The sequence below is a fragment of the Trachinotus anak genome, unplaced genomic scaffold, assembly GCF_046630095.1.
Source record: "Trachinotus anak isolate AG129_WGS33_773 ecotype Australia unplaced genomic scaffold, CSIRO_AGI_Tana_v1 ptg000015l, whole genome shotgun sequence".
NCBI classification, from domain to species: Eukaryota; Metazoa; Chordata; class Actinopteri; order Carangiformes; family Carangidae; genus Trachinotus; species Trachinotus anak.
In genome coordinates, this window is record NW_027273866.1 from 3197876 (window position 1) to 3221442 (window position 23567).

The window sequence follows — 23567 nt, forward strand, 5'->3', positions numbered from 1 at the left end:
CGAGTACCTTAGACATGAAATAGAGCAACCAACGCATAATCTTCTAATGTAGCTGTTTACATTTTGTGTTGCATAAACGATACAGAATTGTAAAGCAGCACAACAAAAGTAGGAGACTGTAGAAAACTTTCTTTGGACTATAGCTACACAGACTTGTAAGAAAGGGTCCAATAATAAATTAGCAATTCTCAAAAGGCGTGGGGAAACTTTCTGGGAATTGGCATTTCATTGCATTCCACAAAGCTGTCCCTGAACTGAATGTGTGAGATAAGTGCTTCTGGAGCACAAACAAACTGAAACAAAAGAACACGAGGTGGAGATTGGTTTAGTAAGTACGAGAGGGGGAGGAAGCACTTCTGGCGTCCAAGGGCATCATAAACCCCAGCATGTGTCTGCACAACAATGCCAACAGGGGCGCAAATTCTCCACACACTGGAAATCGATTTAACACAGAGTATGGAGGACTTGGAAAGAGGCGTATCGGGGAGACTCTGCAACACTGCATCTTGTGTTATTGGATTTGGAGCCCAGTTTTCTGATTTTTTTTATTTTTTTTTATTTGTGCAGCAACTGCAAGCTGGGGGATCCAGTCAAGGGGAGCTTCCCCGAGCCAGCGCAAGAACCTGTGGCCAGCTGAGGAAAAGAGATTGTTCTGGATTTTACCTTAGAATAAAATTCATGTCATTATAAGTGCTTGAACATAATAAGAAAAAAAACTTTACTTAGCATGGCATAGAGTCATGTGCACAAACTTCATAATCTGTAAGTTGGTGTATTTAAAGGAAAATAGTGAAAGTGCTGAAAATAGAAGTAACACTTGTGGCCCACATTCAAATGTAGAGGGGAGTCAATAGCTGTGAGAAAAACCTGTGTTTCTCAAAGAGCGCATACATATTTTATTGTGAACAACAAATGGGAGCATCGCTGAGAGGTCCAGCATTAGTCCACAGATATCAGAGGAAGCAGTGCATGGAAGCTGAAAATAATGTCTTACAAAGTCTTTCTTGGTATATTTGGACTATTTTAGTTTGGGGTTAAATGAAAGGTTAACACTTATCTAATCTCTGCAGGTAGTCAGTCGTATTTGATTTTATTTTTCTCAGAATAGCCATAGACATGCACTGTTTTTTTTTTTTTTAGACTGATCAGCTTTCATTGATTGTGAACAAAAATAAAAGTTGGCTTCCTGAGAGAGAAGCTTATTTTAGATGAAGGAAGCTCACTTCAAAAAGAATCAAATATCAAGATCCAATTCAAATATTACAGGAATATCACAGTGATACCAAAGGCCACTTTAAAGTCAAAGGATCTGTGAGTGTTTAGCGTCATTATAGGAAAAACAATAAGTATATAATAGTAATAAAAGATTACCACTTGGCTGTATCAATAAAAACAAAGGAGTAAAAACTCATTAGGCTACTGAAAACCACAGAGGCGGTAGTTCATTAAATAGGTTGTAGATGCCACACATGTCCTCAAATACCATTCTTTTAGGAACTTGTTTTTATGAAGGCTAGGATGAATGTTGGCTCCTCTGCTCCCGCTGGCAACAGCCAATTATTTCTCTCTGTTTGACTGAACACAGAAAGACAGCATGTGATAGTAGTGACACGCCCCCTAGCGTCTCATGTCTGCCCGGTGACTGGAGTTTGATAACCTTGCTCCTGCGTCCGGGAGCTTCACTGGAGGAATGTGAATGAGGATTTGGATGTCCGCCTCTTGCCTGCTAATTGTTGATGCAGCCCCGAGGGTCCCTCGCATGGTGCTGATCAGGGCTCGTCCCCGGTCTCTTCTCATCTCTGTCCGCTCGGACCTAAAATGATAAGCACCGAGAGTGTTTTGGAGAGCGGAGAGCAGCCTTGCATCCGGCTGGAGCCCCTCAAGAACACACACTTGCCGGGCAAGGCGACGCCGACCGGTGGCAGCCGCGCTGTCTCCATGGACAGCAGCCCCAAAGTGACAGCCAACGGGGTGCACGACATAGAGGACCGGATCCTGAGGATCACCGGCTACTACGGCTACAACCCGGGATACTCCAGTCATAGAAGTAAGTGAAAAGATGCGAAGAAAACAAAGTGCGCTGACGGGATCATCAGTGTGTGCGACAGTCTCACGCATTTGCCTGCCAGGTGTGAGATGGCATGAATTAAAGAGACCTCAATTTTATGAGATTGTGATGAAAAACATGTGTATGAAGGGATTTTGTGCTGATAAAGAAAACAAAAACGCTGCTAATGCTGTGCCACTGGTGTGTGGAGGAATAATGCACGAATCTTCTTCCCTTGCAAATTAGTTTTCATTTGTCATTTTAATTAAGCTATTGCAAAATCCACTATTGCAAACTCAGCTAACCGGGTTTTAATTATGGCTATTATGGAGCAGCATGATGTCAATCACTGGTCCCCTATCAGCAGGAGGCTGGGGGATGCACTGGCCTACCCATCTCTGAACCACACACACACACACACACACAAAGAGAGAGAGAGAGTGAAAGAAAAATAGGTGTGTGTGTGGGTGGGGTGGGGTGGTGGTGGTGGTGGTGGGGGGGGGGGGGGGGGGGGGGGGGGGGGGGGCAGAGTGACAGCAGAGTGTCATGCTCAAATTATGCTGCCATTTCAATTTCAATTTCAGAGGTCATCATTTAAACTGTTGCCTAATGTGGTCCAGATCAAACACATGTTGGTGAAACTCTGCACACAGTCGTTTACATGGCAGCCTCATATTGAATTCCAAATGTTTTTAATTAAAGCAATCAATTTCCCAGATGACAAATAGAGCAGCTCCTCCCTGATGTATGTGAGGACTGCCAGCTATTTCCTGACATGCTTGAGATATGGCAGTGCTTCAGTACGATGAGCTTCTCTGTAATTTTCATTTGTCAACGTGGTTTTGATTGGTAGAGCAATACTCTGAATTTTGCTGACATGAAGACAACGGCTGGGATTGGAGGAGAGAGCTAATGATGCACTTCGTACTGGGGTGATCTTTAAAATCTTGCCCTCCAGTTCTTTTACAGTGTGGCCCGTGCCAGTGGGATTTTAGCAGAGGAAAAGAGCAACCATTGCACTGCTGTGCGCACACCTTTATGTTGATGAAGCAAGGTGTGCAGAGCACTAGGGTTTGTAGCAGTACGGTTGCCAGAGACTCACACCTGTGTTACACAATTGGCCCATACATTACATTGTTTCATTAAAGGGGAGGATGAACCGGCACTTTTCTTGAATAAATCCCAGAAGGTGTAAACTGTCATCAATATGTGACCCTCTTGTGTTTTGGATACTGATACACTTCACCCCCATGCGAATTTGACTTGTCATGCAAGCTTCCTAACATCTCCTTCTGGCTGTTACATAAAACCCCAACTACAAATTCATGACTTAGAAATACATGAAGAAGAGAGTGCTGTTCTCTCAATGTTATGACATCCCTCCCCAAATCTAGTGCTCAACCTTGGCACTCTGTGACATAATGCATTCCTCTGACCGACCTGTTTTAAATCTCAGGGGAAATGAGTGAGTATGCAGATAGGGCCTCATTCAATCAAGAACAGTTCCAGCCGAGGCTCTGTTGGATGAGCTGAGAGCACCTCAGTGGATTTTTAAGATTGAGGCCGAGGAAAAAGAAATGAGTCTGTCTCTCATTAAGTGCCTCCTGTTTATTGGGGCTGACAGTCGCAGTAGATTAACCATGAATGCAATCACCTTTCATTTGAGAATATATCCACTTGTCCCAATGAATCTATTGAAAGAAGACGTGATTAACAAGGGCCGCCCAAAATTTTCAATTGAAACAGATACAGCAACTTTAACAGTTGAAGGTCCTCTGACACAGCAGCAATGATGAATAACCAGGGTAAGATGCTGAAAGTGAAAATTTAAAAAAATCCACTTGTTTCAGCTTCTGAAATGTGAAGATTTGCTGCATTTCGTTGTCATATCACAGTAAACAGAATACGTTTGAGTTGTGGATCGTTGGTTGGACAAAACAAGACTCATGAGTACATCTCCTTGAGCTTTGCAAGGTTAGAACAGTACTTTGTCAACATTTACTGGCAATTCATAGGCTAAACGACTGATCGATTAATCTAGAAAGTAATCGACTGACTAATCAATAATGGAAATAATTGTTAATTGCTGCCCTGGTTCTCAATATACAGGCCTCTATCTGTCCCATCTCAGTGCCTGCTGTATACTTTGGGACAGGAAAATGAAAGATGCGGTGTCGTCTGCGATGTAATTTCAGTTCTAAGGAGCAGGTGTGGATTGTAATAGCAGCCATACCAAGCCTATCAAAGCCAGTGTATCTGCAAGCGGAGAGGTTATGTGATTTGAGAGACATTTCCCATTTCTCTGATAAAATATGCCATCTGTAGCCTCGCGTTTCTCCATCTATCCATCCCCTGATTTTTCTGAGGGTCAACAGAAGGTACTCCAGCTATTAAACAGGCTGTTGCTGGTGCCGCCGGCGTAAAGTGCTCATGAACAGGCCTCTTCCTCTTAAACTGTTAAAGCATTTACTTTGTTTTGTTTACACTATTGTAAACTTTGAGCTGAGAATCACGTGCCCCTCAAGCTGGTGAGTATCATTTTCCATAAAGGGTGACAAAGACAAAGGAGCACAATAAATAGAACAGTAGGCTTATCCTGCCAAGCCTATGGGGTAATGATATATTTAGTAAGATCTTGTTGCCAGTTTGTTATTATTGCCTCTTACCATCTGTGTTGAATAAGAAGATGCCTCTGAGGGGAACTGTGGACTACATTTGGTGACAGGGTGTAAGATGTGGTACTTACTGTACAGTTATGATATAATGGCGTGCGTGCAGGGATAAGACAAGAAGGTAAAAGCCATTCTAAATAAGCAAGGTGCAATATTTCTATATTCCCTACTATTGCACCAATTAACATAGATAACAGCACAACTACAAAAATATGTGCAAGAGACAAATTGAAATGAGATTGACTTTAAATCAGAAAAAGAACAATGTATTGTAACAGCACCCGTTTGGCTCCTGCTGAAGCGGACAACAATGGTGTGTGCAGTAAAAGCTTCCTCAGCATCTCTGGGTAAGCCATTACAATAATTTGCTGTGTTTCGAATCGCTAATTTAGAAAAGGGCGGGAGAAATGACAACTACTTGTCGCGGCTTTCCCGCTCAGCACTGTGCCTGTGTTGTTCACCAGTGGCATCACAGCAAGGCCACAGGCACTCAGGAAAATTATGAAAGAACGGCATAAAAGGCAACAATTTATTACAATGGACTGTCTTTTTATGTGCACTTCAGTCCGTAGGAAAAGTGTACAGCGATACACGCAGAGGATAGACACGCTGTTGAATCCATTCATGCTTGTACTGATTCATTTTACTTTGCAATTTTGAAAACGATTTATAACCAGTGTTAACAACAGGCCAATCTTTCTTTCTCAAGGTCAAACATTCTGTATGTGCATGCGCTTATTTTGGACTGTCCCGTTCCCATGCCTGTTCGCTCTGTGCTATTTATAACCAACCCGGCATCGAATGGGATATGAGCTTTGCCTGAACAACTCCTGGAGTGCTGTTACTCTCACATGCTCCTGGGAATGAGCAGAAACACCACGCAAGTAATGAGTGCAATCTTTCCCTGCTGTTCTCGTGCCTCAGTGCCACTGGTCATGTGTTGTAGTGCTATATGTTAGGTGTCTCAATATTTTTGGCTGGCACAGCAATTTGCTTCATGGTTGAGACTTTCTGTGATCCAAAAGTAATATTACATAATATAAGAGCACGACATGTGTAAGGTGCTGAGTGCAATAACAGTCCTTTCAGCAGCCTGACACTGCCCTCTTGTGGTCTGTTAATTCAACAACAACAATAGAGTGACCACCCACATCTTCCAGTGAAATGCCAGACAGTAATAAACATCAGTACTAGCTACATAGTCTAATTACCACTGCCATGTGCAAATGATCACAGAGAGAGTAATACATTTTATAGTGTCAGAACTGGTTCACACACATCTCGTGCTGTTCCACGTTTAGTACCAATGAAAATGCTCACATTGATCCCACTGAACTCATTCCAGTATTAAAAAAAAGAGCTTAATATCAGATCCATATTCAGGGAGAAGATAAAGTTTCATTTTGGCCACGCTTTGAGATGTGTGTCCCTGAGATTTCAGCTGTCACTGCAAATCATGGTGGGTGTCTGAACTCAAATTAACTCAAAACTGTCATTTGACCATCTCAGAAACAACTGGCTGAACTACTGAGTAGTTTGTTTGTTGTTTGGGTAGTTTTGATTTAAAGTATTCACGGTGAGGTCTGTAGGTTATCCCCAATGACAGGGATGTTGTTGGAGAGAACATGGCTGGATTAGCCCATTGGGGGGGGGGGGGGGGGGTGCAGGGCAAGACACTTTCTAAGTAATAGGTGCAATACTTCTTCATAGAAAATTTACAGAATTTCTTGTGAATTTGTTGAATTTGTCAGGACTGGTTGGTCTCTGGGCAGATAATGAAGCTGACATCTCCAGTAAAGTCTGGAGATGTGTACTGTGTACTCGATAATAACTTGACTATGCGCATACACAAATACACAACAGAGCACATGTAGTACTACAACATATGACCAATAGCACAGTAAAGGTCAGCAGTTCTGTAAATCTTCTAAGAAGCACCTATTTTTTTTCTTTCCAATAATATCCCATCACTGGGGATAACCTACAGATCTCACTGTGAACAGTTTCCATCAAAACTATTTTCTGCAGGAGAAATAGGCCATATAAAAATCGTCTACAGCGATGTCTGCGAATTATCCAACATTGTTTCTGAGACACATTGTTGAGTGTTCACAAATGCATGTTTTCAGTGCTTTAAGAATCACACCACATATGAAAATCCATTCACTGCTACTGATGGTTGTTGATGTTTTCCTATCAAAACCTCGTCTCATCAAACTGAAACTAAAGGCATAACAAAACACCACTAAGGATAAGTGAGAACCTGGTGAACTGACTGGTGAATTGTGTTATTCTGGAACATCTATCCTCATGTCCCCATCTGTGCACCTGTAATGCAATCCATCATATTCACCACAAGGTGTCCTCATCTTCCAATGTTCCAACTACTTTGAGTTGTGCTGATGATGAGTGATCCAGTGAATGGAAACATATCTAACAGCCAGAACTTCATTCAGAGGTTGTCCTGTCCCCATTTCTGCTACAATCTGCATCCCTCCACCCTCTTCTTTGCTCCTGGTTGTTGCTGAGATGTGATGAGGAACAGAGACCTGCTAAAGACAAAGAGCCTTGTACTATACATGAGGAGCATGTGTTAATCTAAATGACAAAAGAGCTTGAATGGGTCTAGAGCATCAGTGTGCACAGGAGACCCACTGTTGCTATGGAGGTAAAGAGGGAGGATGCTGTACCATTTTGTGCTTTGATCTGTGATGCAACTGCACTCTTGTGTTACATACACTCATTTTCCACTTTATTAGGTACACCTCGCCAGGTTATACAAGGCCATGGTGTTTGGGCTTTGTTCAAACTCCTTTAGAGAATTGTTGATATATTACATTGGAGCTGTAATTTATGGTGCTTTTGAATTCCAGTGTGTAGCGTGGAGGTGCACAGTTCTTCGTCTAGGATATGATGCTGTTGGGTTGTGGAAGTGGTTAGAGGACAGAAAAAAAATCACTGAGAAATCACCTCCTCTTTTCAGGTATGGGTGTGAAAGCAAGAAAAGAAAACATGAAAATGAATCCGTGAGCTGGCATTGGACTGCTGTTTTAAGCTAAAGTTAGATACCTAAAAACAATACAAAGGCAGAATAGAGAGAGAAATAATCTCCTGAAAATCTTGAGTCTTTGGTGCAATATTTGTGATTGAACTGTGGCCTCCTGTAGCACCCATGATCCAGGTATTTCTCTTAATCTGATAGCGATTAGCATCCTGGGCTCTGCTGACTGGACTGTTTCTCTGTCCCCTCGCTGTCTAGCTGTTGGCTCTGCTCATCAGCAGGGCTATTTTTAAGTTTAACCCTCCTTGTCTCAGGGGATCCATACCCCCAGCTCATCCCCTGCTTACACCTGACCAAACATTAGTCTCAGCCATGCTTACCTCACACACTTAACGCACAAACATTTTAAACACGGCTGAACCTCACGACATTACTTAATGCATTTGCATTAGTGCTGCACTCATTCTGTCGCACTGGGTGATGAAATAAGAAAATGACATCGGGCTATTGCTACTTCAAAGTGTCATGCCAATATTGAAATCTGCATTCAAACAAATAAATTACCATGGTGTTACTGGAACGTGGCCCTGCATTTTTCCATTGTAACAAACACCCCAACCAGAACTGTGCTGTTTTCTCTCAGCCTGAAGAATGCACAGACAAATTCTCTGATCTGCTATTCTCTCTATAGAAGTGCCAGATCTCTGGCTGATGAGCACTGGAGAGTAGAGACAGGCGAGAAGGGAGGGGCTCAGGGTGATACTGATATAATGACGGCGATCTTGGAGCAAACATGACTGCACAATAAAACTCATTTAGTATTCTTAACTAACCAACTTCAACAAAGGGCTATTGCACTTAATGTATTGTATGTTTACTTTGAGTGCTTTCTCTTTCTCAGGTCATAGTGTTACTGTTCCTGGCTTGGCTAGTATTGATTTTACTGGTGAGAGGGTGAACACTGCATAGCATAGGTTATATTAAGATTGTATTACAGGCTGGGAGGCCTCATGTGCCTGACCGCATACACTAGACACTGATATGTCATTGATGTAAAGGCCCAAGCAACATTTAGCTCCATTAAGTCTTTCGGTAGGTAAACCACAGCTAGAGATAAAATGGTAGGAGGGCTTTCCTTGAAATGGAAACTCCTGACCACAGTCCTAAGGCTGACTCACATGGCCCAGACTGACACACCTGAAGTCCACATTGGCTGCTGATGAGAGTGTTTCCGATGACTGTGCAAGAATGGTGGAAAAAGTATTGAAATCATAAAACTGGACCATGGAGCAGTGGAAGAAGATGGTGTGCTCTGATGAATCACGCTTTCTTTTATATCATGTGGGTGGCCTGGTGCGTGTGCATCATTTACCTGTGGAAGAGAAGGCAGCAGGATGCACTATGGGAAGGATGCAAGTGGATGCAAATGCTCTGCAGGGAAACGTGGGGTCTTGGCAGTCATGTGGATGTTAATTTGATTTGTACAACCTAACTAAAAATTATTGCAAACCAAGTACATCCCTTCATGGCTGTGGCGTCTTTCAAAAGGATAATGTACAGTACCCTGCCACACTGCAGAAATTGTTCAGGAATGGTTTGAGGAACATGAGAAAGAGTCCATGTTGTTAACTTGGCCTCCAAATACCTGAGCATCTGCGGAATGTGCTGGAAAAACAAGTGCGATCCATGGAGGCTCCACCTTGCAACTTAAAAGATCTGGTGCTAACGTCTTGGTGCCTGATACCACGGGACGCCTGCAGAGGTCTGCAGTACAATACAAACACTGGTTCGGTATCTTAAATCGTATTCCCCTTAAAATTTGGATCACTATCTCCTACATGCAATCTGGGTGGAATATGGCATCATCTGGGTAGCATGTTATAGTGGAGGTGTGGAGACATGCAGTAGTGGTGTGAGGTTTATGTGGGTAGAGATCCCTCTTCTAAATACTGAGAGCACTAAAATTACCTCAGTGTATGACCGAATTAACATCTATGGGGTTGTCATGTATTTATGTGTAGTGTGGGCGCAATAGTTTTAGTCTTTTTTCAGAGCTCAAATGAATAATATTGCAGTGGTGAAGCCAACATTAAAGAGCTCTACTAATAATCTGACTCTCAAGGAGTAGTGAAGAGCAGGAGATGTGCCAAGAAGAGAGAGAGAGTCATTGGAAGACAGAGGACAAGAGCGGATAGAGCGAGACAAGGAGGGAAGGAGTGAGGAGAGCCTGGTCAGGTAGAAAGGGGAGGGGAGGAGGATGGAGGAAAGGAGGGGGGGCAGCAGCATAATTAGCCTGGGCTGCTTGGTTACCCTCCAAACAAAGCTGCTGATTTGCGGAGCAAAAGGAGAGGAGGGGAAAAGCTAGTGAGACAGACAGAAAAGAGGAGGAGGAGGATAGAGAGAGATGAGGGGAGTGATTGCGCCATGCCACACACACTTGAAGCTCAGTCTCCCTTGGAGACAGTGGCAGCGCTGGATCGCAGCATGACAGTGAAACAGTAGAGTCTCCACTTCACTGCACTTTTACTGAGCTTTCTCCACTGAGCTGTGTCACTATCCAGACAGACAGAGATAGAGGGAGACAGAGAGAGAGAGAGAGAGACAGAGAGAGAGAGAGAACACCAGCAACAGAGAGAGCCCTGGGCTGGAGAGGAACGGAGAGTCAGGACTGGAGTGCTGGAAGAAGACAGAAGAGTTGACAGAGACCTGGGAGGAGGGGGGCAATCAAGAGCGTGAAGAAGAAGCGGAGGAGTCAGGAGTCTGAGGATGCACAGAGCTAGCAGGAGGAGCTGCTGAGCGTGCAGCAGCCTAGACACATTTACACACACACACACATAGACACGCACGCACACACACACACTTCCCAGGGAAGGACAGTGTGTTGTGCCCCCAGTGGAGGATGAAGAAGCACTCAGCCCGAGTGGCTCCTCTCAGCTCGTACAGCACTCAGGTCCTGACCTGCCCCATCTCTGAAGGTAAACTGAAAGAACCGGAGAGGCCCAGCACGTCATTAATACTAAACTGTGTTTATGTGTGTGTGTGTGTAAGCATGAGCTGAGTTATTGGCAGCATTAGCTCAGACAGGCTGCTTAAAAGTATGGAGCACTTTTATTTTTGTTACTATGTGCAAGGCATTAAAGCAGGTGCAGTGACGAGTCATATTGTGTAGACGTATTCATAAGAAATACTTGTGTGATGTGGATGTTTATTACTTAAATCTGTGGTTTGTTAAATTAAAATCTTAGAAAAATAAGCAAAGGCCAGCTGTTGAATTGTATAATTCTCACCAAGACTTTCTGAGAGTTTTTCCTCTGAATGGTGCAAAAACGCGTCAGTGTCATTTCAGATTCCTGCTGGCACAGCTGAGAAGCTAAATGTGTTGACAGGAAGTGTAGTTGTAGCAGGAGCATATGTTTGGTTGTTTCTGGCTGCCCTGTGTGGCCCAGCACTGAAACCAAACAGGCCCAACTTAGCTGCTTTCACATCTGTTCATTCCTCATCACTAAAAGCCTTGACTTCACCTAAATCCCCACACCTTTTACTTTTGTAACAGAGATTAGGGAGAGATACCGCTGATCACCCTTTCCTCAGTATCATCAGAGCCATTCCATGTCGTCTGACCTAGTTTGGCTAAAGGCTTCATGCTGTTTGACCTGTAGTAAGCCTGCCGAGCGTTGCAGACGTGACTGTGAGCTTCAGATTGGATTCAGCGGGACCCCATCCATCAGTGTCACCGGTGTGCAGCGTCAGTGGCGAGGATAAAACGCAGAATGGATTGAAATGTGAGGTTCGAGCAGCATACTGCGTCACACAGAGAGGATGAGCGCTGTTAATGGGTGCCAGTGGTGAACGATACTTTGCAGCACTGTCATTTCAGTTATGAAACGGTGTAGTGTTAATGCTTTGAAATACACTTCTATGAAACTATGGTGAGTTGTCTACCTACTGAATCTACTGAAAGAGTAATCTATTACATTTGTTAGTATTAGATCTTTAAAATGCTGTTTTTTACACCAGTATCATTGTTGTGGATTGTTGTTCGACAGAGGTGGAAAGGAGCTTGTCTTTTAAATTTAAGCACATACTATAAGCATTTATTTTAACAAGACTGGTAATATTTAGTTATATTTGTGGAGAGTCTATATTTAAAGGTTTTAGCCATTTATTTATTTCTTATACTTATTATTTATTATTTACTTATTTCAGGTAAAAGAAACATCCCTGGGCTCTCCTTTGCAACTTTTCAGCAGCATTATTAGTCAGCAATAACACTACATGTTATGAAAAAACAGTTTTGGCCTCAAGAGCTGCTTTCTTGAGGCAGGGGAATAGTAGAGTTATAATATTACTGCATCTTGGCATCAGATCAGTCCGTAGTGGCTTTTACTTCAGCACAGAAGAGCCTGCATCCAACGCTAAAAGGTTTAGGTTTTGTCAGTGCAGACACAAACCATCGTGTTCGGTAGATGAGGAGAAGCAGAGGTAAAGACAAAAAAGAAAAGAAAAAAAGAGCAGCTTCTCTCCTGCAGTAATATCAGATCTCGGGTTTTCTACTTTGAAACCACCAAGCTCATTAGGTTGATTAAGAATCCTCGCTGTGACAGAATGTAATTAGACCAAATCCCTCGATGATCCTGGAGAAACAAATCTGTATCAGTGTTGAGCATTTTTCTTTCTCCGCATACTGTAGCTCTGCTCCCTGCTGGGATGTATTGTAAGGTGAAACGTTTTATCCGAGGTTTTTATCTGAGACATTTTTAAGGTGATAGATAGTCTGCAATTAACTGAACTGCAAAAGAGTATGACTTGATCTGTGGGAGTCATCATCAGTTTTGCACTTTCTGGATGTTAAAGGCTTTCATCACTACATATAGTTTGAAATGGGATTTGGTTTTTTAATCTCAAGCTTCAAACATTATGGGAAATTTTAGTTATGTGGTGTGGGCTGACTCAAGACCAGTACTGCTTTGACGCAGTGGTGCAAACTAATTACATTTACTCAAGTACTGTGCTTAAGTACAGTTTCAATTCAATACAGTTTACAATGAAATACTATACTTTTTAATACACTACATTTATATGAAAGCCATACTTACTGGATACTTTTCAGATTAAGATTTTACATAAAAACATATTTATAAAATACATTGCATTGTATTTGGGTTTGAGGCCCGAATAGATAAAAGTATCCAGTATTTCACAAATATGAGAGAAAAGTCTTAAATATAATGTGTCGCAGAAGCATCTCTTTCCTCCATACTCTCATTTGGCACTTGAGATTTATCTTTTGAATTTTCCCAAGTCTGGGCATCACTAAACTATCTAACTATACATAAAGTAGTTAAAAATAGTCCTTGAATACACCTTGAACAGCTGCAATGCTAAAATGCGACTTACACTTTGATGCATCAGTATTAACAGTCTAACTGTAAAATGTGACAATTTATCAGTCACTGCAGAATGAGCACGTTTACTTTTGATACTTAGCTGATAATACTTCTGTACTTTAACTGAAGTAAGATTTCAAATGCAGGATTTTTACTTGTAATTGAGCATTTTTACTCTGAGGTTTTTGTCCTTTTACTGAAGTAGAGACTCTGACTACTTCTTCCACCACTGCACTGCATGACTCTCCAATCTGTGAATTCATATTCACCATTCTGTCTTGGGTATGACAGTTACAGCCATCACTTAACTTGAATACTCTTGCTGGGTGCCAGCAATGATCTCATGCATTCATTAGGTTTACCAAATACATTTGGCAGGACTGTGAGTTCCTTTCTGAATGAATATAGTGACCCTCCTGGAGAAAACACCTAAAAACTTAGTTCTGTGATTAAAGGTTTGTTGCCATTTCCTCTTTACACACTTTGATTAATTGATCAGAGAGTTTGTGCTCCTCACACTGTGTTACAAGTTTCTTATGGATGAAAGAAAGAATGACTTCCTTCTGGATACAATCCACTTCCATTAGACATGTCAGTGATGTCACTTGTGCCACCATTGCTTGACTTCCTGCTGAGGTCTCATTGCAGATAACAGACAAAAAGATTATCAGATACAATAATGAGCACCGCTGAGATGTCCCCACTACTGTAGAGGGGACATACAAGTTCCAGTGCTAGCAAGGCTCTGGTATCTGTAGCCATGGTGGAAATGGCAGAGCTTCACGTGCTGAGCTAGCAAAGAGAGCACAGGCTGCACATGTCATCTTTTATTCCTGCCCTGGTGTAAATTGATCACACTGTTGAAAGGTAAAGAACGGATCTAAGCTCTCTCCGGAAATGCTCACACACACAGCACTTCACATATCCTACAGCACAAATAAGGTCCTGAAGCCATTCACTCCTGCAGTCCATAAAGGCACTGGGCCAGATTTCCCATTCTCTCTCTCTCTCTCTTCCCCTCTCTCTCTCTCTCCATCTATCTTGAATGAAGCGAGAGGCTGCCAAGGTTGACTTGACTTTCTTGTGGAATGTCATGTGGTCAGATTTACTCTGCGAACTCCTGACTACAACGGGTGTACAGCATGTGCTGCATCATGAGGCAACAAAGCTATTTATGACATGCACAGCCATCATGCTAACCCAACACATTTTAAACAAAGCTTGCTTTGCGTCATGCATTAGTGCCCTTACAGCAAGAAATGCAAACTGTGGTAGTGATCACAAAGGACGATTGATCAATAAATGCTTATGGGCTGGAGCCCAGCCAGGGGAGTCTTACTGCAGGCTACATCAAAGTGTATATACAGTCATACAAAAGTTTTACAACACACAGCTTTATATTTGTGCTTCTTAATGAAGTTTGAGCAGAGATGCTACAATGCCCTGTTCTTTTCTCCTCTTATCTCTCGTCAGGAGAGGATGGTTCGGAGTCTCATGCTGAGACACCAGGCAGCGAGACCAGCGGAGAGAGCCGATCCTACCACGCCTGCACCAACACAGCCCTGAAGGTGCTGGGTGGCCTGCTGTTGGTGCTGTGTGTGTCTTCCTCCTGGGTGGGCACCACTCAGGTGGTGAAGCTGACCTTCCAGTCGTTCTCCTGTCCTTTCTTCATTTCCTGGTTCAGCAGCAACTGGAACATTCTCTTCTTCCCCATCTACTACTCTGGACATGTGGTTACCACACGGGAGAAGCAGACCCCCATACAGAAATTCAGGTAATTTGTCTTAAAAAGTCTCATTTTAATTCAACAAAAGAATATTGGAGATGAGTGCTCGCCACTGTCAAAAAGTAACTGTAACACAAAGTAAGTTTTTTTCCACATGAAAATAAAAGAAGTCTCATTTAATGAATGTTTACACTCAGCTGCGTCAGTAAAATCAGAGACAAAATGAATTTATCCGGTAGTTGGGTTTCAGTTTAGCTCAATAAAGGACAGCACATCAGGGAAGAAAACACAAATAGATCAAGGTTATCTCAGTAGCAGTAGCTCAGACGCACAAGTAGGCAAAGATCAAGCCTGGTACCAGTTGATCATCAAAGCTCCACTCGTGCCCCCCTCGAGGCCTGACTGCTCTTTTACATGCAACTGGAACAAAATGAAACCACCTGACTGTCCATGTGGAGCCGGGCAACTAAGCAACCAACATTTCCATTCTCGAAGCATGGTCCTCTTTGTAGCAAGGCTAAAACTGACAAACAAAAACACTGTTCCAAGAGGAAAAAGCGGATGACATGTCTTCCTGTGGTGTTCCTCTCTAACAGGGAGTGCAGCAAGCTCTTTGGGGAGGATGGGATGACTCTCAAGCTTTTTGTAAAGAGGACGGCACCCTTTTCAATCCTGTGGACACTGACCAACTACCTGTACCTCCTGGCCTTGAAGAAATTGACCGCCACTGACGTCTCTGCCCTCTACTGCTGCCACAAGGCCTTCGTCTTTCTCCTGTCCTGGATCGTCCTCAAGGATCGGTTCATGGGTGTTCGGGTTTGTATGAAAAGACACACAATGTAAATGATTCTTTTGAGGGCAACCTCTGAGAGATACTGACCTCACTGACGACTCTTAATCTACCTGCAGATTGTGGCAGCCATAATGGCTATCACGGGTATTGTCATGATGGCCTATGCTGACGGTTTCCATGGTGATTCCTTTGTGGGTGTGGCATTGGCTGTGGGCTCAGCCTCAACATCAGCTCTATATAAGGTCAGACTGCCAGGCACATTACAGGTTGAAGTTTGTGTGCTTGTCTTTGCACTGAATTAAAATACTTGTTTAGTCGCTGATATAAATTGTTGTCTCCTCACCATCCAGGTGTTGTTCAAGATGTTCCTCGGCAGTGCCAACCTCGGAGAGGTGGCCCACTTCCTTTCCACCATGGGCTTCTTCAACCTCATCTTCATCTCCTGTGTGCCCCTCATCCTCTACTTCACCAAGGTAGAGCACTGGGGCTCACTGTCCTCACTGCCCTGGGGATACCTGTGTGGACTGGCAGGACTGTGGCTGGGTGAGAATGCATATACATCCTGAGGAAGTTTTAGGATCATGGTTTCTGCTGTGTGTTCCCATGAACAAAACATATGAAGTCATTTTATGGCTGCAACTAACAGTTATTTTCATTGTTTGTTAAGTTATTAGGTTATTAAAGCCAGCCATATATTTTCTTGATTAAAGGTCCCATGTGGAGTTTTCTTGTAAAATTGTGTTCTCATTGTGTTTCTCACCAAAATACATTGTGCATGTTCTTGAGGTCTAAACATCTTGAGTGCATTTTCTTCCTCATAAAACATTTGTAAAGCAGATTTTTTTTTTATATCCTAAATTTTTTCTCCATTCATGTTCACTCGCTCGCTACTCTTCATTAGCTACTCATGGTTAGTGATTTCTATATAAATATGTTTTTGCGCATTACAACCACATCATTGGTCATCATCATAATGTGTGGGTCCTCACGTGTGCGCATGCCAAATAAAACATGGAAGCATGAAAAACTCCAAGGTTCCCAATCAATACAGCTATCCATGATCGATACCCTGTGGTTTGGTCTGTAAAATGTAGACAATTGTGAAAAATGGCACTATTTCCCATAGCCCCAGCTGACACTTTTATAGTATTTACAGTTGTTTTGACTGACCAACACTCCAATATTCGGTTTACTATCATAGTTATTCATTTGTACTTCAGTGTGTTCAACTTCTTTCATGTATTTTACAGTGTTCAACATCTTGGTCCATGTGGGTGTGGTACTGACCTACCCCATTCTCATCTCCATTGGGACACTGCTCAGTGTGCCAGGCAATGCCGGTAGGGTTTCTTGATATGCAAGTATTACCTCCAATTTACCGATTATTATTTCTTGATTATTGTGGTGGAAATTAAAATGATTGTGAAATGAGAGTAAGTGGCCACACATGCTGTGGTTTTGTATTGAAAGGTCAGCACTTAGGGCCACTAAGGCAAACAGATTACACAGCAAGCCTGCCTCCCTTGTCCTGGAAACCCAATCACCAATGTGCTTCAACAGACCCTGCAACTATTCCCTCGCTGAGGGAGGATCAGGTTGCCAAGGCGACACTAAATGCCTGCAGACGAGTTCTTTTCTTTAACCACGATGGACTGTATGAAGGACAGTGGGTTACGCCAACTTGTCCCAGGGCTCCAGACCGCAAAAACACAAGAGGATAGAGTGGATAGCTTGTGCTGATTATAAGCCGCATTTGCTGCACTCATCCCTTACAGCCGCAGTGTCCTGTGGTTTATCTTACTTTATGTAATTAATCTGAATTTGTTTTTGTTTCTCCCCCCCCCCTCACCCTCTCTCGCTGGCCTGCTCTCTGTCTCCCTCTCTTGTTCCTGTCTTCCTTCACCTGCTGCAGCCGTAGATGTTTTGAAACATGAGGTGATCTTCAGTGTGGTGCGCCTGGCAGCCACCTGCATCATCTGCCTGGGTTTCTTGCTGTTGCTGCTGCCAGAAGAGTGGGACTCAGTCACGCTGCGTTTCCTGGCCACCATCGCAGACAAGAAGTCAGAGGAACACGGCGAGGAGCTCACAGAGTCCAGCGTCCACACTCGGAGCCGCAGTCGAGCAAACGGCACTGTCTCCATTCCCTTGGCGTGACATGGCTGAGCTCTGCTAGAAGTCTCTGTTAACCAGCCCTGAAGCCCTGTCTATTCATGTTCCTCCAGTGCCCACCTAGGTGTGTCGAGGTGTGGCGGGATGTTCGTTCCACATAGACTTACTATCAGGAAGACAGGAAGTATTGCCTTGAACTTTTAAACTTCACTCTGGGGGTGCATTCCTGTCTCTGTCACTTCACTACAGCAGGGGAAAGATAACATTTATGGATTTTGATAAATGAAAGAGTGGAAAGTGTTATTTACTTTCTTGAAATACTTGCCACGCTCAGTCCCACTCCTCTCATGCACCCAAACCAAGAGCTGACTAGCCTCCCCTGACCTGCTCTGCAGACTGTATTCTGTGAATATAAATATTGGCAGGGCCAGTTTGGCTCAATCTTATATGTATTTATGATATTTATTTAGAGCTGTATCAATAAGAGTATTAATTTTAAGTCTTATTGAATAGTATTATATACAAGAATGGCAATTATACTATGCGTAATGTACAGGCTCTTTTGGTTTTATAATAAAAGACTTAAAACCCTCATTTGACAGAGCACATTACTAGTTTAAGTCAGAACCAGAATCTTTTATTTTTGGTTATTTAACAATATTTTTGAACATCTTTTAGATTTTCCATTCATTTCTTTGTTGCCCATAAATGATGCACACATTGCTGATGCCGCTAATCACATATCATTTTAAAAATATTGAGTTTAATGCTCTAAAAACACTTGGTCTATATATTATAGGCTAATTTTTAGCTAGCAATTTTAAACTTAATATATTTGAATTTGATTATTTTAGTGTGATAAATTAATTTTTTTTTTAAATGTAAAGGGCACACCTGTGGGGACAAACAGTTCGTAAATAAAAAAATATGTTACTATTATTATTAATAATATTATTGAGGTGGACTTGGACACATAACTGCCGTATTTCTAAAATGCCCTGCTTGCATTTTGTTGCAATTAAATCTGCTCTCCCACTTCAACTGCCAAATAACCATATGCCCAAGCTGAGATCAATATTTTGAGCTAGATTTAAGATATGCTAATTTTTTTTTTTTTAAACTGAAAATGTGGCCATATAAGAACGTATACAAGCCAAATTATTGTTGTTAGCACCATACTTGTATCATTGCCAATTGTTTTTAGCAGAACTAAGTGGTGTGACTCATACAGTATTAGCAATCTGTAAAGTGCATTGCATTGATTTAGCAGTGATGACTTTGCAGAATTCTCCTCACTGTAATATATTATGCAATGCTTTTCTGTGCTGCACTTAGCTGTCACGGACACACACACACTGCAACCTGAAAAAGATTGAGAATGATTGTTTCTACTATAATTTATCCTCTTTCACAGATACTGACAGTCTGTTGTAACTAGGCATGCCTATCTACCTGGCAATGGAAAAAGCCCATGGGACCTGTTTTGCCTCTAGAGCATTAACACTCTGATAGGCACTTGTTAAAATGACTCTCTGGTGTCACATAACATGGTGGCTAATTTAATTTTTAGTCCAAATAGTGCTATTGAGAAGATAGAAGATGAAGGTGTCAGAAGAATAATTTATCCGTATTTTTATATCAGTCTGTCACACATGCACACATTCCCAAGACTCATACCACTATGCTGCCATGGATGCTGGAGTACAGTCAGTGAGGTGAGACCTCTAATGAAGCATTTGCTGAGGTGACAGTTTCAGATAAATGGTTGTGGTGGCATTTTAACATATTGAAATAAATGAGCTAGAAGAAACAGAGGGATGTGTAATGTTCAAATTTTAATTCCATGTTGGTCCCTGGCACCCAGCTGGATACTGATAAGAGGGGTTAATCAGAGAGGGCCCTGATGTCGTAAATGTAAAATACTATTTTTAACATATTTTTAAACACATTCTTATTAAATACTTAGATAGTGGGTAGACAAAATATATGCTGACTATGTAAAGAATTACAAAATGCTGCTACAAGGTCTGGTCATTTTACAGGTTGAATGCCAATCAGCATCATTTGCTAAAAAGGGTTCCAGAAATCAGCACTTTTGAAAGTAACATGAGACAGCTAATAGTGCTCCAAACAAAGCTAAATCATTCCAATAATAAAAAGAGTCTACAGCCATGCTAGCATGCCAGGCTCCAGTAAGGCGCTGCAGTGCTTTGAGCTAAATGCTAACATCAGCATGCTTCAGTAACTTTCTCACAGTGACATTACTAACCTGCTGATGTCTGGCAGGTGTAATGTACAGCCTACCTCACTTTAGATTAGCACTTTTGCATTACATTTGCTAATTTGCACTAAATGCAAAGTACAGCTAACGCTATTTGGAACGTACAGTAATTCGCTTTGCAGGTATTTGATCATAAGCGTTGGACAAACAGAAATTTTGACTTGATGGTGGCACTTAATGAAACTTCAGGGGTTATTTTTTTGTACAGTGTCATTAAAAAATATGTCAACTTCATGGCGATGCTAAAGGAAAACTCAGGATGACCCAAGTTGATAAAATACATCATTTGAGCACCATGAGTGTCTGGAGAAAATTTCACAGCAATCCATCCAATCTATGTCAAGATATTTCATGCCAGTGGAGTGGCTCGAAACCAAAATATAAAGGGGACAACTGCTCCTGCAAAGACGAACAGAGGTCACATTTCTAAGCCAACCAGTGAGGATATAACACATAGTACAGAGGGGGCTGATAAAACAACAACCTGACATGCAACATAATATGACCCTCCTCTGTAACAGCGTTTGTTTTCCCCCTGTGGTTTTCTGAGCTCGAGTGGAGTCACATTTTTCACTCAGTTAACAATTTCCTAAAGAACCTGCCTCATTCTCCAACCCTCTGGGCTTTCCAATAGGGAAGGGGGGTACAGGAAAATGACAGGTTCTTTCATGCATTAACTTATGAGTTACAGAGTAACCTGTAGGGAGAGTTGCTATAGAAACCTTCACCTCATTTTAATGAGAAAGTCAAGTACGAATGCAGGGATGGAGTACGCATCAACTCTTTTAACCGCAAGCAAAATTGTTTATTGAATTTGTACTTTGGCACCAGACAGAGACGAAAATGGGGCAAGCTGAAGTTACACTGTAACTAAAAGTTTTTTTTATAGGAGAGGCCAAAACTCTTTTACATTTTCTGCATGGGAGAAGTCAACACCACCAGTGGACCTACAGTGACAGAACCTCTGTGTGACTCATGAGAAGACATTGAAGAGGTGAGATTATTGATGAATTAACACTCAGTTTCAAGAAAGATACACTACCTTTCAGATTTATCTCACTTTACTGGAGGAAAAGTTAGTATTTTAGTGGGTCAGCCTTTGGGATAGAGAGCAAGACAATGGGATCCACAGGCTCCAGACCCAGGTTGCGTAAAGTCGCCCCATGTAATAGTCCTCAAGAAGAGGGGGGGCAGCTCAAATCACAATGGACCCTCCCTGGTCTGCCGGTCACCGTGGAGCAGCCATCACGCTCCTTGGGACAAAGGAAGACAACCTTACCTCCGCTGAAACAGGAAATAACGCTTTCCTCTCTTTCAGGTTAGTAGAAGTTTGTCCTGTTTGTATCAAATTTTTCATAACCAATTAGGCTTTAATAGTTTTTTTACCCATCACTCTGTGTTGTGATGAACACATTGTATGCATGTATGTGTGCTGTAAGAACCATGCTTTGCAGGAAACCTGCGACAAAAGCAAAGCAACAATTCAAGCATCATTCATTCTCATCCACCCCGAAGACCCCAGGTTAGCACGGCAAAATCAGCTGCCTAGTAGTAGTTTATTTACTATTACAGGCTGATCTTGTTGCCTGATTCATATAAGAGTTTTTTCATCTTTTCAATCCTGTGCCGGGACTCCGGCAGACATAATTTTGCATTATTGTTTGTAACTGGTTGTGATTTTTACCCAGACATCGCATCATCATCTCTCCTCAGGCACTGCAACCACTGGCCCTTCAAATTGGCCACACAAGCACTGACAATCAAATTGCCATGGTAATAAAAATAAAAAAAACTATCCCCGCTGACTGTCCCAGCGTCCCTGTCCTCATGCTTTTTTGAAACCCAATAAGGAAATTTGATGTTTGTTGTAGGGCAGGGACTGCAGAGATGGGGGTGTCCACCAGTTTTCTACAACCGGCCAGACAGGACACGCTGGCACTGGCAGAGTGATTCAGGTAAAGCATCAGGACAATTTACAGAAGAGCTGAAGTGCATCTATAACATCAATAATTCAGATCATACATTTTTACACTGTAGGAGAATTAAAGTGTGCAGTGGCGCTTCAGAGGGGGCGGGAGACTGAGAGAGAGAGAGAGAGGGAAAGAGGGAGGCAGCTGTGAGAGTGGGCCCCTCCTGTCCCAGTGGATCTGATTAAAGTGCTGGTGGAGTGGAAAGTAGGGTGGTCTACAGCCATGACTTGCCCTCAATGGGATCTATTTTCAGGGTACAGGGAACAGAAAAGCCCCCTCTATTAGATACACACTCACAGACACAAAGGAAAGTTTAGTCTTGACAGTCATGATTCTTTCTATAGAGGGCTTTGCTTTAAATCCACTTCTGTCTATAGGACACAATGTTCACAGTGTTTGTGTTTGCTGAAGTACAAATCCAATAAATCAAGTAAACTTTGCACTGTAATCTACAGGTAGACCACTTTCCCGAATGTGTAAATGTATGTGTCTTGCTGTGATGGAATAAATAGTCTGACCCTTTCAGTAAAAGTACCAACGCAACAATATAAAATACGCTTTTTGTCCAGCATTCAAATCCTCTGCAAGTACATAACTATTTACACCTAAATGCACTTAAAGTATTAAAAGTAAAAGAACTTGTTCTGGCTCCAGTGACTGATATATCACTATATCTTACATTATTAGAGTAATACTAATGCTCATTTTAATTATTTTATATTATTTTAAAGTTTGGTAGTTCATGCCAGTGGTCCCCAACCTGGGGTCAAACCCAGACAGAGTTACCAGATAAATCTGGGAGACTCTGTACCTATTTTATGGACTTTTCTCTAATCTTTTCTTTGTTGTGAAGTATTGGATGATTTTACCTCTTTGTGCCTCAAACTTTACTTTAAATGAAACTATCTGAGAAGTGTAACAACTCATAGACATAAGGGGCCATGAGCCAAAAGTTGTTAGGAACCATTAATTTATTTAATCCATGACAGTGCATTGTATTTTATAAGCTTATTGTAAGTGATAAATGTAGTGGGAGTACAACAAGTACAAGTGCAATATTACCCTCTGAAATGAAGAGGAATAGAACTATAAAAAAAGCATAGAATGGAAACACTAAATCAAGGTGCAAGGTACCTCAAAATTGTACCTAAAGTACCCTACTGGAGTAAATGTACTTAGTTACTTTGTACCTGTGGTTCTTGTGACTCCGGTCTTTCTAGGGAAGATTTCTGGAGGCCCAGGCAGCTCTAACTCAACAGGCTCATCGCCATCGGCAAGCTCACCTCCGACAAGCCAGAGAGCAGAGAAGACATAAGGTTGTCTACACAGTTAATGGTGGGAACATACATGATCATTTTAACAACTTTGACAGAGTCTGACTGTCAATTTATCTGATAAGAGGGGTTAATCACTATTGATTGATTCTATCATCATCTGCTCCTTTCAGTTGGACCTTTAACCAGAGGTCCAAATACAGAGGGGATCCGGAGGCAAACACTTGTGAGAAGGCCCACAGAGAGGGACATCTTCTGGGATGAGACCACAGGAGAACGTCTGGACCCCACCTGCCTACTGGAGCCT

The 23567-nt window shown here is 42.2% G+C and overlaps 1 protein-coding gene and 1 long non-coding RNA gene across 3 annotated transcripts; both read left to right on the forward strand.

Annotated features, from left to right (window-relative positions):
- The first annotated feature begins 1672 nt into the window (after window positions 1–1672).
- slc35f4 (solute carrier family 35 member F4) lies at window positions 1673–18329 on the forward strand. Of its 2 annotated transcripts, none has more exons than XM_071498880.1 (7): window positions 1673–2047; window positions 14581–14881; window positions 15430–15649; window positions 15743–15868; window positions 15977–16169; window positions 16877–16966; window positions 17539–18329. In XM_071498880.1, the coding sequence occupies exons 1-7, from the start codon at window positions 1819–1821 to the stop codon at window positions 17778–17780; spliced, it is 1401 nt and encodes a 466-aa protein (XP_071354981.1). In that variant the 5' UTR covers window positions 1673–1818; the 3' UTR covers window positions 17781–18329. The 2 variants fall into 2 exon arrangements, with proteins under 2 accessions (XP_071354981.1, XP_071354982.1); XM_071498881.1 differs by lacking the exon at window positions 1673–2047 and adding an exon at window positions 10495–10695 and having other exon boundaries at window positions 17539–17929.
- A 3370-nt stretch (window positions 18330–21699) lies between these two features.
- Window positions 21700–23325, forward strand: LOC139632819 (uncharacterized). Its single transcript, XR_011693632.1, has 3 exons — window positions 21700–21789; window positions 21888–21971; window positions 23207–23325. It is a non-coding gene; the product is annotated as an uncharacterized lncRNA (long non-coding RNA).
- The last annotated feature ends 242 nt before the right edge of the window (window positions 23326–23567 follow it).